Source organism: Hippopotamus amphibius, chromosome X (assembly GCF_030028045.1).
Source record: "Hippopotamus amphibius kiboko isolate mHipAmp2 chromosome X, mHipAmp2.hap2, whole genome shotgun sequence".
Taxonomy (NCBI): domain Eukaryota; kingdom Metazoa; phylum Chordata; class Mammalia; order Artiodactyla; family Hippopotamidae; genus Hippopotamus; species Hippopotamus amphibius.
Window position 1 is genome coordinate 124,096,220 of NC_080203.1, and position 19,331 is coordinate 124,115,550.

The window sequence follows — 19,331 nt, forward strand, 5'->3', positions numbered from 1 at the left end:
TCATGTATTCAAATGGGAAAGAATGTCCCAGATGTTAAGTGAAAAGAGGAAGTGGCAAAGAAGGCTGTGTAGGCAAAGGTGTACCTCCTGAGAAGGCAGCCATGGCCTCACTTGAAATACTAGTCACTTGGCCAGTGATGCTGAAGCACATTAAAAAAGTAAAGCCGCTCTAAGCTCTCTCAGATAAAGGATATATTTTAAAGATTCGGTGTTCTGAAACGTGGGGGTTATTTGGAGAAAGAGGGGAGAGAAAGGAAAGGGAATAAAATGCTCAAGTATTATTTAGATCATTAGATACGATCATCTAAATGGAAAGTCTGTGCTATTGAGTCCTAGTGGGGCCGATGCTACCAGGCTTCCAGCTCAGGCACCGAACAGTTTCGCAGAGGGCAGCCCTATCTCAACTTGAGGCCTATGCCTTGGCTCCAAAGCAGTGGGGTGATGTCTATGTGCTGTGCAGGCAGACTGAAAGCTGGGGTTTACCTTTTCAGTTTTCTTACTTGCCACCAGTCAGGACAGTCTTCTCTTGGAATATACCGCATGTTGACGTTTGACGGGGAGCCATAGTTTTTCTTGGAGTCACTGTCGTACTGGGCTAGAGTGGTACTTGAAGATGGTTCATGCATTTTGAAAATAGGAACTGCTCGAGGAATCTTCAGCTTTGGAGGACAAGAGATTTTAGTACATCACGGTGAGGCACAGATTCATGAACTGGGGACTAACAACCAAAGTAGATTAGCTCTTAAATTTTAAAAAATAGGAAGGAAGGAAGCAGGGGAGGAAGGGGGCAGTGACAAGTAGTGACAAAGACATGGAGCAGCTGCGACTCTCATACTTTGCTGGTTGGAGTATGAAATAGCATGACCACACTGGAAAGTTGTTTGTGAAATCTTCTAAAGTTGGATGTGCACATACCCTATGATCCAGAAAGTCAATATACACACCCAATAGTGAATGCGCATAGCAGAATTATTTCAATTAGATAAAAACTGGAAATGACCTAAATGCCCAATAATACGCATATTGTGGCTGTAGTTGGCTAAACAATGCCCTTCCCCCAAAGATGTTTATGTCCTAGTCCCTGCAACCGGTGAGTATGTCACCTTACATGGTAAAACGGGCTTTGTAGATGTGATTAAGGATTTGGAAATGGGGAGATCATCCTGTATTATTGGGGTGAGCCAGATGTAATCACAAGGGCATTTATAAGTGGGAGGCAAAAAGGTCAGAGATTAGGGAGCAGATGTAAGGACGGAAGCAGAGATCAGAGAGGAAAGATGATGCAACCATTCTGGCCCTGAAGATGGAAAAAGGGGCCAGGACCCAAGGAGTGTCAGCAGCCTCCAGAAGCTGGAAAAAGTAAGGAAATAGATTTTCCCCTAAAGCCTCCTGAAGGAACACAGCTGTGTAGACTCATTTTAGACTTCTGACCTTAGAACTAACAGAGAATAAATTTGTGTAGCTTTAAGCCACTAAATTTGTGGTAATTTATTACAGCAGCCATGAGAAACTAATACAGTGTTATATTCACACAATGGAATTCTGTACAGCAATGAGAATAAACTACAACCACATACTAAAATATGGCTGAATCTCATAAGAAAACAGACAATAAACAACTATATACTTTATAATGCCATTTATATAAAGGTCAAAGCCAGGCAAATAATCTATGATATTATAGGTCAGCCTACTGATTACCTTTGGTGGATGTAGTGACCAAAAGGGCAGATGAGCGTGGCCCTCAGGTTCTGTGATATTCTGTTTCTTATCTGAGTGTGGGTTATACAGATGTGTTCAGTTAGTGAAAATTCATCAAGTTGAACACTTAAAACTTGTATACTTTTCTAAGTGCATGTTATACTTCATTAAAAATTCACCTAAATATATAATCTGAGTTTAATTCTTTTACATGGTGTTTTACTTTTTTCCAGTGATTGACATCCTAGAGATTTTAGTTATGCAGGGCACTGCTATTAATGAGCTGTGAGGTGGTTCTTTCCAAAGATAAATGCAGTAGAAAGTTCCCTGAACAGAAATCTAAACAGAATGACTAGAGAGCAGATTTTAATTTTCCTCAGCTCAGTAAAGCAAGTCCTCTACTGAATGATCTAGTGAAAACAAAACAGAGGAAAACATGCTTTTCACGATATCCTCTCTAATCCCTAATCACTTAGCACAGCTTATAATCAAAACAAACTTAGGAACCCTTGGCCACTGACTTGCCTAACCAATCATTTTCAACACATTTCCCAAAGAATTCCTTGCCAGAGACTAGATGCCATGGTTTTGAGCTCCTAAATTATCCTCTGCTCTTAGATTTGTTAAAAATAAACTTTATTGGAGTATAATTTACATACCACATACCATAAGATTCATCCTTTTTAAGTGTAGAATTCAGTGACTTTTAGTAAATTTATCAAGTTGAGCAGTCATCACCATAATGCAGCCTTAGCATCTTTCCATCACTCCTGTAAGATCTCTGGGGCCTATTTCTAGTCAATCCTCATTGCCATCCTGCCCCTAGGTAACCACTAATCGACCTTTGCTTCTTCTGGACATTGCTCTTAGATGTTTTACAGAGCCATAATAGTCAAGCTTCAGGAGTGGAGCATGTATCCAAACCAAAAAAGCAATGTCACTGATAACAAAATAAAACCCCCAAACCTTAATAATTCTATCAGTTTCCTAGGGCTGCTATAACAAATTACTACACATTTGGTGGTTTAAAACAACAGAAATTTATTCTCTCACAGCTCTGGAGGTCAAAAGTCCAAAATCAAGGTTTCATTTAAAAGCTGTGGGGGAGGATCTTTGCTTGCCTCTTCCAGCTTCTGGTGGTTCTAGGCATTCTCAGCTTGTGGCATCGTGAGTCCAATCTCTGCTTAGGTCTTTAAATGGCCTCCTTCTCTGTGTATCTCTCTGTGTCCCCTCTCTTCTTATAAGGACACCAGTCATTGAATTTATGATCTATCCTAATCAAGTATGATCTCATCTTGATCCTTAACTAATTACATCTGCAAAGACCCTCTTTCCAAATAGGGTCACATTCTGAGGTTTTGGGTGGACTTGGATTTGGGGAGACAAAAATTCAACCTATGACAATAATGGGTTTCTTTCTGTCCTTCATGTTGGTTTACAAAAATTATATGGTTTTTACTTAGATAGAAAGAGAGAAGTAAGCACGTGTGAATGTGTGTAGGTGAAAATAAGTACCCAAGACAACACAGAGCTGATGGGTGGATGGAGATGTTCCCTTACTTTCAGGCGAGCTTCCAGAAAACCACTGGGAGGCCATTTAATGTGTCTCCTGGTATTTGAGGAGGCTGACACCTACCTGGGAAGCCTAAAAGCAAGAAGTTATGCTTTGAACCCAAGAGAGCAGAGTACAAGGATAGACTTTACTGTGAGCGTGAGACATACAGTTTTACTAAGCAGAGCAATGAAGGTTTTGTTTTTGTTTGTTTTCCTGTAGGCCAACTCTACCCTTGACTGAGGGTTGGCTGGGAGCCATCTTGAAAGGAACTCTGCACAAGATGAGTGAATAGACCCAGTAGAAAGTTTGAGGGCTAGAAACCAAAGAGCTAAGGGTCAAGACATTTGCTCTGTCATAAAACTACACCCCAGGGGGAAATCCACAAAAGTCTCCCGTATGATAAAGAATCAGCATTGGAAAACTCTCTCACCCAGAAGCCACCACTACCAAATCATGATGGGACCAGCCATGTATGACTGTCTCTTTTTCATTAGACCCTCTCCTCCTGGGCCTCAATCTTGAAAGGCTCAGAAATCTCAGCCTCTCCATGACCTCTCCCCCAAAGCAGGCTGCCCTCTGATGCAGACTTGAGCTAAGGGAAGAGGGGAAGTTTTAACTTGAAATGATGTTTGGAGTCATGTGATTATAACATTGGATGGATTACTTTAGAGGCTGTTCTCATGACTGCTAGTAATTGGGAAAATTTATGTCACCTTAGATGACTGGAAAACTATGGAATCTCCCTGAGCTTCCATCCAGGGACAGAGAGGAAAGCCCACAAAGTGGCTTTGAGTGATTAATGGAGGGAAAGAATTGTATTCTGCTTGTGCCCTATGGGGTCCCATTCCTTTGCCAGGATACTTACATGAGGCAGACTTAGCCGTGCTGGTGGTAGAGGAGGAGTGTCAGCTGACAATAGCTGCCTGTTATATGTGATGCCATCTTAAGGACGTCTCCCACATACACCATTTTTTTTGTGTTTACAGGTTAGAAAAAGGCCCAGTTATTAAATGCAAAAACATAAAATTGTAAAATGGTTCTATGTTTGAATTTATTATTTGCTACTACATGGCTATTGGTGATAGCTCAGTCTTCTGTCTCTATGCTGGGCATTCTGATTGAAGCCCATGTATTCTAGTCTTGAATTTGGCAACTCTTGGTTTATTTAATATATTGTGACTATGAAAAAAATTGAAATGTCGACTTACCACTTTGTCTGGGAAGATGGGAACTCTGTGTTTTTCTTCTTCAGGTGCAATGTGCAGATCAGCATCTGAAGAGTAAAACCAAGTAATAGCAGAAGAAATTTTGAATAAAACAAAGTAAAACACCCAATGTTATGAATCAAGAGAGTGAACTAGCTTGTGTGAGCAATACTCCAGATTACATGAATTTAGACACAACTTCTGGAGTGATTCTGTTGCTTTCCTGTATAATACCCAACTCAAATACCACTTCACCACTGATTATTAGTATCGTCCCAAGTTAAGAAATTTGAGTTCCTCGAAATTCTATGTACTCTTAATTTATACCACATTTCCACCTTGTATTTGAGTAACAGATGTCTGATCTCATTGGGTAGTATCTACGACCCTAAGATTCAGAATCCATGTATGATTCTTCTTTGATCAGCTCATACAAATGCATATAAATAGCTGATTTATAAATGAACAAACTTATCCTATGCTTCCCCCCACCCCGTTCTTAGGATAATTGTTGGCTTTTCTTTCTACTCACACATGTAGACAGACATCCAGGCTGTGAGTGTGAAGCCATTATATGCCTTATAAGTGGGGTCACTATATGGTTTATTGACACAGCTGGAACATTTCTGACAGTGATAGGTAGGCTTTTAATAATTATGCCAGGTCCCCAGCTGCAGAATGAGACTGTCCCAAACAAATTGGGGTGTATGGTCAACTTACTTGTAGACTGTGTACCTTGGACAGAGGATGGTCCTTGACATTTTGGAAACAGAAGGAAGCAAAGTTGCCCAATTGTTACCTTCCTAGTAGATGTGCCTGTGGGCTGCCCTGTAGCTCAGCAGAGGAGGAGGCTGGGGGGGGGAAATTACACTTAGGCAGACAGACAATATCACAGCTGCCTGCGAGCCATAACATCTCTACTACATTCTGTAGTTTTCTTCAGAGGCTGGCAGAGAGCCTGTGGCGCCCAGAACATATGGCAGGTGCCATCCAGACAGAGCCCAGGAAGATAATCCCAAGGCATTACTCTCTTTGGCCTGTTTTCCTGCTCTTTCTCGGAGAGTTAGGGCAAGGTCCAGAGCTGGAATCTGGCCTTCCGAGTAATAATGCTGATCATAGACAGAATCATTGGGGTAAATAATTAATGCTGTAAGGAGACATTACTCTCTGGCCCTTCACACTGGAGGAAAGATCCATGCACAGTGCATTCTGTATAGTTCATTAAATCATTACAATTCATGAGTATAAAGGGCAATGTGATCTAATTAAGATGAATAAATGTTCTTTGTATAGTTTAATTCAGATGGGAAACACAATGACTGTTTAGTCACTGATTTTGTTGTAAAATTACCTGTAGTAACATTGTCGGGTGTCAATACTATTGTGGGGTGAATTTGAATAATATTTCATGTCCCTGTGTGTTATACAGTTTTTGAAGTTATCATGTAGCTGATCTCACTTAATTCTTTAAAGTCATTATAATCCAAGCGTATTTTGTCCAAGCTGGTCAAACTGTTACCAAAATAAGTTCTCCTTTTTATTTATCAACAACTTCATGTTGTTAAACAATGACAAACTTCTAAAATATATGATGCTTCATGTAAGTATGCTTAGAATGGGAGTATGATAGAATGGGACCCTATAGAGCACAAGCAGAAAACAACATAATTCTTTCCCTCCATTAGCCCTTCAAAGCCACTCAGTGGGCTTTCTGTCCTTGGACGAAATCTCAGGCAGACTTCCCTGGGAATATAACTCTGGATAGAATCTGATTGCACTTAAAGCAAACCCTACACTATCTTCTCTGATGTTATTAAGAAATCGACAAACATGTACAGAATGGCAAACCACTTTAAATATATCTTGGAAAACTTGGCCATCCATCATTTTGGTAATATGGTGATTAAAAATATTACTTAAATTTTATCCTTTGACTTTTTTTTTTAAAAGAATGTTGTTTTTTTTAGTTTATAACATTTATGAACCATGGTGATATGTTTAGCATATTCTACCCATTTGGAGTTTATCTTAAACCAGGAAGAATTTTGGGAGGAAATAAACAGCTCCTTGCTTGACTTATGATTTCCATTTAAAAAATATTTCTCATGACATGAATGAATGGCAGATGTTCACATTCTTATTCTTAATATTTTAAGGAGCACGACTCAGCTGACCCTGGAATTAGATTTCACTTGCTAGATAGCATTTTCAAGGCTGGATATTCACGATGCCAACCAATCTGGCACATCTTGTGTTCCCAAACTGGCGAGCTGTTCTGGCATTTGCCATGTTTGCCTAAAGGACATTGTCCACACAGGGTCCAGCCCAACAGAGGGGTCACATTACATGCTTCCCAGAGAGTACATCCTGGGGCCGCTTTGCAACTCTGCTGGCAGCACAGGAACTTCCCGTCCACGAAGAACCCACTGTGGTACTTGATCAGCAGGTGGGGGTTGCCCCTTATCTCTGGGGAGCAGGCAGGAAGAAAACACAGCATGAGCAAACGTTGGCCCAAGAGAAGAAACACATTCAGTAAGTGCTGTTATCATAAAACAATGAAAACCTCATTTTGCCAGCAACCAGGCCAAGAGCAAATGGTTCCCAAAGGATGTAAGTCTTTCACTCAGAAGTTAAAAAGCCAAAAAGAAATGTTTAATCATGTTTATAGTGAGAACACAATAGCTTATATCAGTCTTGAAAAAAAACTACTAGAAAATACATATACACATCAGTCTGGTATTAGGATTTTAGAGTAGGACTAGATCTTAGCAAGAAGAAAAGAAGTTTCCAATAAACGCATACTCCCCCCTTCTGCTTTTTATTTTGAAACATTTCGAATGTGCAGAAAAGTTGCAAAACTAGTGCAGTAAATGTCCATATACCCTTCACACAGATTCACCAGTTTTTAACTGTTTGCCACATTTGTTTCATCTTACTTTCTCTCTGTAATACACATTATTATTATTAAACTTTTTTATCATTATATTTTGCTTAACCATTTGACAGTGTCATAGATATCATGACCTAAATAATGTCATTCATGACTACTTTAGCATGTAACTTCTGTTAACAAGGACATTTCCTTACATAACCATAATACGATTATCAAATTCAAGAAATTTAACAGTGATAGCATACTATTACTTAATATATATTTTGTATTAAAAATTTTTCCAGTTGTTTCAGTAATACCCTTTGTAATCATTTACTTTTTCTGATCGAGGATCTAATCTAGAATCACACGTGGCATTTAGTTATCTAGTTTCTCTTGATATACAACAGTTCCTCATCCCTTCTTTGTCTTTCGTGACTTTTGACCTGTTTTCACTAAGGAATAAATGATTTATGGGGCTACTTTTCTAGGAATATGTGCATATTTTTAAAAAACCATGGAAATAGGGCAATGTTGAATCCAAACAAATGAAATTCTAGTATTGGAGTATAACAAATTCACCTCTCTCGAAATACAGCAAAGAAACCTACAAAGTCTTAGTAGAGAACAATTCAAGAAGAGTCTCTGGGTAGGGAAGGCTGGTTCTACGTGTGACTTAAACTCTTTCCTTCTTGGTTTTATATTCTTCTTGAGGATTCCTTATTTTGATCCCAGGAGAACTCTGCTCCTTCTTTACAACCCTGACTCAAGGAAGTGTTTGGGGATAATAATATCTACTTTGCTGGGTCAATGGGAGGAGATGAACCAATGTATGTAAAGCATCCAGCACAGTGTTTGGCTCAGAGTAGGTGTTCAATGAACAATGGGCTTTAATGATATCATTCCCTTAGTTTAACTCAGCTCAGCTTAGCTGAAAATTCTAGCATAAAAAAACTTTACTAAATATTAATGGGAATTAAAGGGAAATTATTACAGAAGTCACAAAAAGTGAAAGAAGTTAAAATTACAAAACAGTAGTTTCTGATCTTGGTCCCAAATGGTCATTGCAATTCTTTGGGCACATTTCTTGCCTTCCTGCTCTGTAAGCTACTGATCTCCATGTACCAGGATTCCTATTATTTCCTATTACATGGATTTAGTTTACTGGGTAGCTAATTGTTTTCCAACCAAGGCCAAAAGTCCACATTGCAACACTCCCTCCATCTAATAATGACAATAAGAGGAGCTCATACATTGATATGTGTATAGGACTTTACATTTACATATTTTCCCTCACTTATACCATCTCTTTTAACCTACTCAGCAACCTTGGAGGGAGCTGCTATTGTTATCATGGCCCTTACAGAGTCAGGTAAACTGAGGTGCAGAGAGGTGGTGTAACTTGCTCAAGTTCACAAATCTAGTCAACAGCATATTTGAGACTCAGCTCCAAACTTTTTCTGCTATATTCCAATCCCCAGATGCGTGCTTCCCTGCCAAACCCCCTTCAGTTTTAATGTTTGGAAAGAAGGGTACAGTTTGTTCATGTCTCGTCCACCAAATTCAGAGCCATGGTAGCTGATACTCCTTAAATCCCTACTGAATCAGCCCAAATCCAGTGCAGGTTACCATCTGGAAAATTCTATGTCTCCAACGTCCACCTTAGTTGATAATGCCTGAGCCAAATAATAGACACAAAAATATGGGGGCAGGGAGAGGGTTATTATAGCACAGTGAAACTTCATAGCGGGGAGGACTTGAGTGAGGGAACCTTTTGGTTTTCCTGTGGCAGGTTGGTTGGCCAACCTCATAGCTGACCTCACCCACCTTCTGTCTTGCTATCTTCCGGCACAGAGGCTGGAAAAGCCAGGTACTGTCTTCTAGCTTCCTTCGCACACAGAGATGGCCATGAAACACAGTTCTGGTCAACAAGATGCAAGCAAAAATTTGCACAGGGGCTTCTGGGAAAGCTCAGAGCCTTTCTGGGAGCCTCTAAGGGTGGCAGAGCAGAAACCTAGAAGGAGCCAGGGTTTCTACTGACTTCATTGAGCTGCTGCACCGGCCCTGAGCTTGCTTACCTCTGGACTTGGAAGAGGAACATGTAGTTGTTTCAGCAACTGTTTGCTGTCTTTTTACCTGCATCCCAAAGCATTACTACCTGATACAAATGGCTTACTGTGCACTCAGCAGCCCTAGTGATAGGGTCTCTCTGCAGTTTATGAGGGGCTAAGAGATTCACTTCTGCTTCTCTCTCTGCTCTCCTTTTATGTTCCATATGCCTTCACATGAGCTGCCCAGGGCCCACCCAAACCTGCCTACCATATATAGTTCCAGAAAGACCCACACAGAACCCTAGTGCATGACAAATAGCTGCACACAGGGGGTGTCTACACAGCAACTGCCCCTGGCAAATCCCCCCAAAGAAGACTGAATGGGAAGCAGCATCTTAGAGCTCCTCCTGGAGGCCCCGCTGTAACACAGTGGCTCATGTTTGTGTGTCGGACACTTTAATGTATTTATGAATCATTCATCTGTGACTCGTGACTACTCTAGGAAAAAAGAAATCTGATCTCCCATTTTACAGGTCAGGAAACTGAGACCCAGAGATGTTAGATGGTTTTATAGATGACACAGCAAAGCAGTACTTACTTGTACACAGATTTGTCTGACTCTACAAGGGATGCACTTCTCACCTCAACAAGCTTGTGGCAGGTAGAGGGAGGCTTTTCTCCTCCCTGGACCACTTGACTATCCTACAGAATAGGTTGCTAAACCCTTTCATATAAAGGCAAAATCAAGTTCTATTAGTAGAAAAGGACATATTTGCATTGAAGTAGAGTAGGTGATTGTCTAAGTGGTGTAATTTGAAGTGTGGTGAGAAAGAGCCCAAATCTAAAACTTAAATGAAATAAAATCTTCCCCCATCTGGGAGCTTAATATCTGACTATTCCATCAATAGAGTCACTCGTTTGAGTTAAATATTGTCCTCACACCATTACCCACCTTTAAAATGAAAATATCATAGAAACATCACAGTGCCAAATTACTAATAATTTTCTGTTTTCTGTCAAAGGTTGCAACCAGGGCAGCCTAAGAATCACTAAATAAATGTTTCATTAAATTCCCAGTTTTGCCTGGCATTTATACTGTACTGTTTAAAAAGTTGGGTTTGGGTAATTGAATTATGTGTTCTCCGTAATTAGGTATGTGACATTTGCCACGCTTATTTAACTTCACTTATCTGAAACATGGAGAATAGTATTACCCTTTGCCATAGAGTTGTCAAGAGGATTACCTAAGAAAATGTTTTACAACTACTTGACATAGTAGCTGGCAAATGATATGTTAGTAAGTATTAGATATAATTTCCTGTAAACATCCAAACTACAGTAGCCACAGGACCTGACATAGCCCCATGAGGACCTAGACTTTGCTCTGATAAAGGCAAGCACAGTGGGTGGAGAGCAGGTGGCCTAGCTTCCTCCTAGCTGTGGGGAAGGCACAATAGCCAGCTCTGTGCCGGGCAGGAAAGGGAATCCGATCCCCCAGGCTTCCTCTAGGTAACAAAGAGAATGCAAAAAGAGGATGAATGCAGCACATTCTCTGAGGTTGGTAGGAAAATCAGCAGATTCTTGGCATTAGGCCCTTTTATTTGCCATATCTTTCCTCCACCAAGCCTCAAAATAAATCGATCGGCAACTCCCTTTGATGACATTTTTAAAAAATTACCTTTTTGTAATGCTTTCAACCACTGACGTCGGCTCTCTTCATTTGATGCATACACGTAGAGAAGCCCATCTTTATAAACAATCTAGAAAGCAAAAGATGTGGTGCATTTAGATATAATTGTGTTATAGTTCACTCTGGTGCAACTACAAATTTTCATTATCCAAAAGAAACATTGAGTTTGTGTATATAATATACATTAGCTCTGGAATTAGATTTTTAAAATCCAATTATTTTTATCCTCCACCCCTCAGTTTATTTTATCCCAGACACCTTTACACTTTGGAAAGTCACAGCAACGGTGCATCTGACAGCAGTGAACGTTGAGGTCTCAGCAGGAATGCCCTGGACCATGGACAATTATGAAAGTATAAAATGTTAGATATTACAGGTGTCTTAGGAGTGCTCTGGTCCATCCACCAACCCAGGGCATGACTGTCTTTATAGCCCACTGGAAAATGTTTATCTGATCTATCCTTGAAAATATCTTCAGGTATAGAATGTCCTTTACTTTTGCTATGCCAGCCTTGCCAATTTCCATTCATTCTGATCATTATATAGTTCATGCTTATATTGAGTGAAAATATGTCTTCCTGTTACTTTACTCCCTTGGGTCATGTCCCACCCTGGGAATCCCCAGGATAAATCATTTTCTATTCCTTAAGACACTTGGTGAAATGTTTGAACATTCCAGTGTCTTGCCCAGATCCTTCTCTAGTTTATTCAGCTTTTGCGGATAAACAATACAGACCATTTATTAAATACCTACTAGTTGCTGGGCTCTTTCCTAGATAATTTAACATTTTAGTTTCCTTTCAACTCTAAGAAAATATATGATTATGCCCACTTCGCAAATGAAGAAACAAACTCAGAGAGAGGTTGAGAATGTTGTCTATGGTTACGCAAATACAAGCAATGGGGCTAGGAGCTCTGTGGGGCTCAAAAGCCCATGTTCCTTTGAGTATTCCATGCCATGGTGATACTCATTTGAAGCATCTTCCATGAGCACATGCTCCTCTGATTTCTCCCAATTGGGTAATGTTCTTCTTTTTTCTTTCTTTAAGTGGGAAGTATGGATTGCTCACTGACTGGATTATTTTATTTCATTTTTGGCCACTGTTCCCTCCTACTAGCACAGGGTAGTCCGACCATTGGAAGGACAGTCTGTCTGTCTCTAGAACAGAAAGATAAGTATTCCTGATATAATAAATTAGGGTAGGTGCTAGATCAGGCCATTTCTATGGGGTATTATAGGTATACTCTCCATAGTAGACCAGCGTTTGAAATACTTCAGGATAAAATTCAAACTCCTTAACATGCTGTGCAAAGCCATTCATGATATGGCCCTGGCTACCTCTCCAGGCTCATCTCTCACTCTTTCACAGGGCTGCTTAATTCTAAGCACCACCTGGATCTCTCCAAGCATGCCATACTGTTTCACCTACCAGTGCCTTGACATCTGCTGTGTCTTTGGTTCTGCTGCCCTTCCTGTTTTTGCTGGGCTAAACTCCATTTTCCTTCCCAACCGAAGTGTCACCTCTAGCAGGAAATCTTACTGACCTCTTGGAGTGAGGAGTGCAGCTGCTTCTTTCTGGGATGCCACGGCTACGCTGCCACCTTCATCCTAACACTCACCTCCCTCCCCTGTAAATGCCCTGGAGACAGGGATGGCATTTTATTCCTGATAGTGTGCCTAGTACCTTGTAGCATACTGGTCATGCTCCACAGTGTTTGATGAAAGAGATCATCAGACCCCAAGGCAAGTCAGACCACTAAGGCTTACATACTCATCTTTCTCTCCCTCTAGGGAAGGCAGCTTGGTGGACAGAATTTTAGCAAACTGCCCCAAACCTATCTGGGGATGTTTGAGGTTCAGAGAGAGGTTGAGAATGCTGTCTGTGGTCACACAAATATAAGCACTTGCCATCATCTTAATGAATCATTTTGCAACATCTTTATCCCGTCAATACCGAGTGCATAATAGAGAACATTAAAAGAAGACCCATCCATCCAATGGAATGTTATCCCTCCCCTTACCTGAAATGGGTACTGTCTTTCCACGGGGGTCTGCTCCTCAAGATTGACTTTCTCCACACATCTAATTTTCTTAATCTCAATTGAGCCCTTTCTGCTGCCTCTTTTCTGAATTAAAAGGAAAATATAAGATGTCTCATGCGATACACGGTGGTGTGCAAAGAAAAGCATAAAGTTAAGGTTATGCTTACAAGGGAGATTGGGAAATGAGAAGGGCACCTGAGAGTCATTCCAAGTATTCTATAACAGTCAAAATCCAATGACAACAGAATATATTTTTTGAATGTGGACATAAACTCTTCCAAAAGCAAGTCTTCAAGCAGCATTTAATAATTTTTTTTGATAATCTTGAAACATTTCAAATCACCTGCCATGTGGTTATTTATTTAGGAAAATCAAGATTTAACTCCACAAAACATCTTCATTTTGTTTCAATTTTATGACAGGAGTTCAGTATTTCTACTGTGATAGGATTCTCAACTGCACAGAAATAGTCTTATTTCCAGCATTTGTTAAGGCAGGTTTTCTCATCTTCAGCACTATTTGGGGCCAGATCATTCTTTGTGGTGGGGACCGTGCTGTGCACTGTAGGATATTTAGCTGCATCCCTGGCCTCCACCCACTAGATGCCAGTGGCAAACTAACCCCTCCTTCAGTGATGGCAACCAAGAACCTCCCCAGCCATTGCCAAGTGTCCTTTGGGGGGCAAAATCGCCTTCAGTTGAGAACCACTATTCTAATGTTAAAATTTGCCTTAGTAAAGTTAACCAATGTTTGAAAATGCTTTATCTTGAATTAATTATAACTTGGTTAAGAAAAAATGTGATAAGAGAGTGCAAGTTGATTTTTACTGCGAAAGCTAAGAAACCTGATGTTTCCTTATATTAAGCAGTTTGTGGAGACTTGAGAAAAAAAGTAGTATAAAAACAACAGAATAAATATGGTCTCACCATTTTGTCATATTCATAGTAGGAGAGGTTTGTTTTGGTCAAAACAAAAAGCCGCTCTTTGTAATTATTGGGTGACATTTTCTTTTTTTGCTGTGACCTTTTGAGAAGAAGTTCTTCTAGAATGGATTTTGTGTCCATATTGTCGTCCTAAATAAAATAAGATGAATAAATGAATGTTGGCAGCATCTAGCTAGGTTCTCTTTTAGCTTTCATAATTTTTATTCAACTATTTCTCATTCAGGGATAATATAAATAATTTTTAAAAATTAAATTTACCGGACTTCCCAGGTGGCACAGTGGTTAAGTATCCGCCTGCCAATGCAGGGGACACGGGTTCAATCCCTGGCCCAGAGGGATCCCACATGCCGCGGAGCAACAAAAGCCATGTGCCACAACTACTAAGCCTGCGCTCTAGAGCCTGTGAGCCACAACTACTGAGCCCATGTGCCACAACTACTGAAGCCCACGTGCCTAGAGCCCATGCTCCACAACAAGAGAAGCCACTGCACTGAGAAGCCCACACACCTCAACGAAGAGTAGCCCCTGCTCTCCGCAGCTAGAGAAAGCCCACGTGCAGCAATAAAGACCCAACGCAGCCAAAAAAAAAAAAATTAGATTTACCAGTGTAGAGGAAAATGCAATGAAGCAGGCTTTTAAATACACACGTACCTGCACTTCTTTTTTTTCTGCTACCTTGGCTTTGACTTGTATAAATACATTGATTTTTTTATAGCATTTTCTGCATTGTACTCCTCTCCCACTTTGGACCATAAATTCACCATCTTCGTACTACCCTCACACCACCATGTCAAAATTCTCCTTTTTCCTTAAGCATTCTATGGACATTTGTTGAACTGAATTGAATATTATCCAACTTTTAAAAATTTGAACTCTAGACAGTTCACCATGTCTAAAGTAACTGATCAACTGAAATTTCTCTCTACTAATGTGGTCTGTTGGACCCAATTATCCAAACCACTGTGCAACTCTGATATTGTTGAAAATGACACAGCCTCTGAACATGATCAGATCTTTAACATAGAGGACATGGGTATAATTTTCACTATTGCTGAGCATAAAACATTTTCAAAAGCTATCAAACGAGATTCGAAAACTGAAAGAATTGGTGCTTCATAAACTAAAACACTCTTGCTTTTTCTTCCAAAACTGCATAAAACATTAAAAGTTAAGATATTTCTGGACAATAAATGCATTCATTTTCTGGTTCTACTAAGACTGTTGCTTCAACCCTGTCTGATATCAAGTCTGGTAGTGAAAAGGAACGCTAAGCAGTAGGCCACGCTGAGAAGAGACCAACTTCCTTATGTTCTTCGCTTTGTGAAATCACATGGTTATTAGCAGTCAGATGCCCAATCATTACTATCTTTCTTTGATAATCTGAAGGTAATTAACTTTACTCACCTTAATCTCGATAGAGCTGAAGAAGTGTGCTGGTAGGTCTTCAAGCTCTAGGCAAAAAGTCACTGCTCTGAGGCAACCCTGCTCATATTCCCTCTGGCTATGCCAGGGTCATGCATTAAAAAACAGATATTTGCATCACTTGATATGGTTGGAGGCAGGTGCCAAGTGACCCTATCCAATCACTAACGGGCATAGCCCCAGAATATGATGGGCCCACTGTGGTAGGGGAGTGGAAGGAGGGAGACTAAGAAACTCAGCTTGGCATTGAATAAACCACGGTCAGGCCCACCAGCTTCTCTCCTGACATAGGCCATGCCACTTTAAAAATGGGAGTGAAGCAAATCAGCTTTTAGTGTTTATTTACATAGATCGGGAGACTATTCATTAATCCCTCAAATGTTCTCCAAGGGCATTGTTCATCTCCTAGGCAGAAGTAGTAGAAATCTTATCCATTAAATATAATAGTCCTGGTCACTTTTTCCTTTGAATATTGTTTTATCTGGTAAAAAGTATAATTCTTTTGTGAAAGTAGAATGGGTTTCTTTTTGAGCCCAATGAGTGTTCTTCTCCATGGTCACTGGTTTCTTTGTCCTGGACTCGAAGATGAGGCAGAAATCGGGGTGCAGTAAACCCAGTCGGACCTGGGAAGGCAGAGAGCATGTCTCCCTTTCACCTTTGCCTCCGTGATAAACTCTACACACATGCCTGTTCAAATAATATTATTTTCTATGCCTGTAGTCTATGGCCGGAAGAGAACGTGCTTGAAGACTTATTGAAACTATGGAGGGTCTACTTTTTGTGAGTTAAAGTCTCCTTTTGAGGAACCATATCACACTGGTCAGAGGTGTAGGGGACTTTTGCCTTTTAAATTTCTCCATGAAAACAATGAACTAACAAAGCAGAAAGAGAACACTGTGAAAACTCTTGTCAAATGTCTTTTATATCCATTTACAAATGCAAATCCCAATGTCCAAGGTAGTGCACAGCCCCTTCCTGGTACTACATGATAATACACATGCTTTTCTGTTCATAGAACTTTCATATTCATCACATGAAAAATGGTTTCTTGGGGAATTTTATCCAAAAAAAAAAATAATATGATGAGCCACAGAAACCATTGATAAATGAAATTCACAAAGTTGCTTCTGTATATTGAAGGGAACAAGGACATTGACTAGAAAGGAAGGTACTGAGTCCTCGAGAACATTTTCTAATAAATCTCCAAGAGGTTATACACGTTGTTGCATCTGATGAAATATGATTTGTCAAATTTTAACAAAAGTGTTTATTCCAGATCCTGCCCTTTGTGAATTTTTCGGCTTTCATTTTAAAAATCGTATGTGATATACGTTTATTCGACAAAACCAACAACTACAGACAAGCAAAAGAAAACTGTTAACATTTTGGTGAATATACCTCTAGATTTTTTTTCAAATTACACACGCAGGTATTTATTTTCACAAAAATGAGTTCACGTGCTGTGCACACATGTCTGTAATCCATGGTTCTCATATCACAAACCCCTGGAGCCACCTGCCTTTGCAGTCCTTCGACGTTCCACTCCCTAAGCTGCACTCCAGAGCATTTTAACAAACTTAAGGAACCCTGTTTTGATGACACACACTTTTGTCATCTCTTGATCAGTTTCTTCTGAGACAATACCTGATTCCTGATCAAGTTTGGACCTTTCTCCTTCTATTTGCTTCTGTCCCTTCCTTGGACTTCCCTCTTCTCCTAGATTAACCTAAATTCTAAATTGAAGGCATTTCTATGGTGAGGATTGATACTTAGAAGTGGAGTGTCTCCCCCCTTGTGTTAGGACAATAAGTCAACAGGGTTCTGGAACCACTGTTGACTCAACTACCTGTCCATCGACAAGCAAACTCGGCTCTGCCTACCCACACTTAAAGGAAATTCATTTGGGAAGGTTTTTTTGGTTCTGTGTTTGTTTTTTGATATGTATTTATTTAGGCTGCACCGTGTCTTAGTTGTGGCACGCAAGATCTTTAGTTGCGGCATGTGGGCTCTTAGTTGTGGCATGTGGGATCTAGTTCCCCGACTAGGGATCGAACCGGGGCCCTCTGCATTGGGAGCGTGGAGTCTTAACTGCTGGACCACCGGGGAAGTCCCTCAGTTGGGAAGGTTTTGTTTGTTTGTTTGTTTGTTTGTTTGTTTGTTTTAAACAAAACAAAACAAAAAAATTCGATCCTAAAGCTAGAAATCTATTTCCATAGAGAAGCTGGTGGGATTTGGCTGAGCACTCATCTATCACTAGCTACATAGAACAGATGCATCAATTTGCTTACCAAATACCTCTGGCTGCCTATTTCCATAAACACATTGAAACTAGAAAGATTAAAGTGCAGGGGAAGCAAAAAATACCTGGCAGAAATCAGTATAGTGTTTTCTATAAGGAAGTCAACAACCATTGTGTAACCTTTAAACATAAAAGGTGCATGCTGAATTAACCAGACTTGAAATCACTATGGTTACTTAGCATTTATAAGGAGATGATATCACAAGAATAAGGAGTTCAAGCCTGTACATCTACTCAGCACACTTGATGTTGAGCCTGCAGTGTGATTGAGTAACAATGAAGAGGTTTGAGAGATGGTTTCATAACTCAGGAATATGCAGGCTTGCTGTGGGCTTGTAGATTCGGAAGCCTTGGAAGAGGTGACAGGACTGTCACTTGTGTGCTGTGTCACCCTGACCAAGCCCCTTCCCTGCTGTAAATGTTAGTTTTCTCATCTGCAAAATGAGATGGGTCATAACTCTTTCACTTTACGTGACTTAAATGTGAAACTTAATGTGAAAATCCTGGGCACACTAGAGGTACCCATAATTTTTTTTATGATTAAAAAAGAAAAAGGTGGAAAGAAACAACTCAAGTTAGAGAGGAATCTGTACTCTTTGCTATGAAGGGCCTGAGGAAGGAAAGTTATTATTTTTCTTCAGATAATTGAGAAAGATGTTATGGAAGGGAGGGCATTCAAGTTGGACCTTGAAGGATGTGAGTGACTGGCGATGAGAATCCTGGCTAATGTTTAAGGAGGGCTCACCAAGTGCGCGGTGCTCTTTAAAGAACCTTGAAAATATGCATTCGTTTACTGGTCACAACCATTCTATGGGCTAGGCCATAAACAGCCCCATCCTGTGCGGTAAGTTGTAACAAAGCCCCCCTGTGGGGTAAGTTGCAACCTCATTCGCTGCTTATAGCTGCTGATGCTGCCACAGGTAAGTAAATCACCCTGGCCACACTGCAAGTGCTGCGGTCTGCATCCAGGCAGTCTAACTCCACAGCCCATATTCTTTTTTTTGTTTGTTTTATGTTAAATAAAAAGAATTGAAGTATAGTTGATTTACAATATTATATTAGTTTCAAGTGTGCGGCATAGTGATTCAATATTTTTATAGATTATATTCCTTTTAAAGTTATTACAAAATAATGGCTCTATGTTCCTGTGCTGTACAATATATCCCTGTTGCTTATCTATTCTTTTTTTTAATTGAAGTATAGTTGATTTACAATATTGTGTTAGTTTCAGGTATACAGCAAAGTGATTCAGATATATATATATCTGAAAAGAACATATGGGAATATATATACATATACATATTATATATATGACAAATATACATACATATTCTTTTCCAGATTCTTTTCCCATATAGGTTATTATAGAATATTGAGTAGAGTTCCCTGTGCTATACAGTAGGTCCTTGTTGTTTATCTATTTTGTATATAGTAGTGTGTATCTGTTAATCCCAACCTCCTAGTGTATCCTTCCCCTGCCCTTTCCTCTTTGGTAGCCGTAAGTTTGTTTTCTATGTCTGTGCCCAGCCCAGATTCTTGACCACAACGC

The 19,331-nt window shown here is 40.0% G+C and overlaps 1 protein-coding gene across 3 annotated transcripts in view; it reads right to left on the reverse strand.

The window, feature by feature from the left end:
- BMX (BMX non-receptor tyrosine kinase) overlaps positions 1-19,331 on the reverse strand; it is a 56,785-nt gene that overhangs the window by 34,380 nt on the left and 3,074 nt on the right. For 2 of the 3 annotated variants that reach the window (XM_057717729.1, XM_057717728.1), the window contains exons 2-7: positions 14,044-14,190; positions 13,097-13,201; positions 11,063-11,144; positions 6,808-6,927; positions 4,465-4,529; positions 484-659 (exon numbers count right to left, since the gene is read on the reverse strand). In XM_057717729.1, coding sequence (XP_057573712.1) covers positions 484-659; positions 4,465-4,529; positions 6,808-6,927; positions 11,063-11,144; positions 13,097-13,201; positions 14,044-14,190 — 695 coding nt within the window. The remainder of the gene's footprint in view (positions 1-483; positions 660-4,464; positions 4,530-6,807; positions 6,928-11,062; positions 11,145-13,096; positions 13,202-14,043; positions 14,191-19,331) is intronic. The other variant, XM_057717730.1, reaches the window with a different exon arrangement.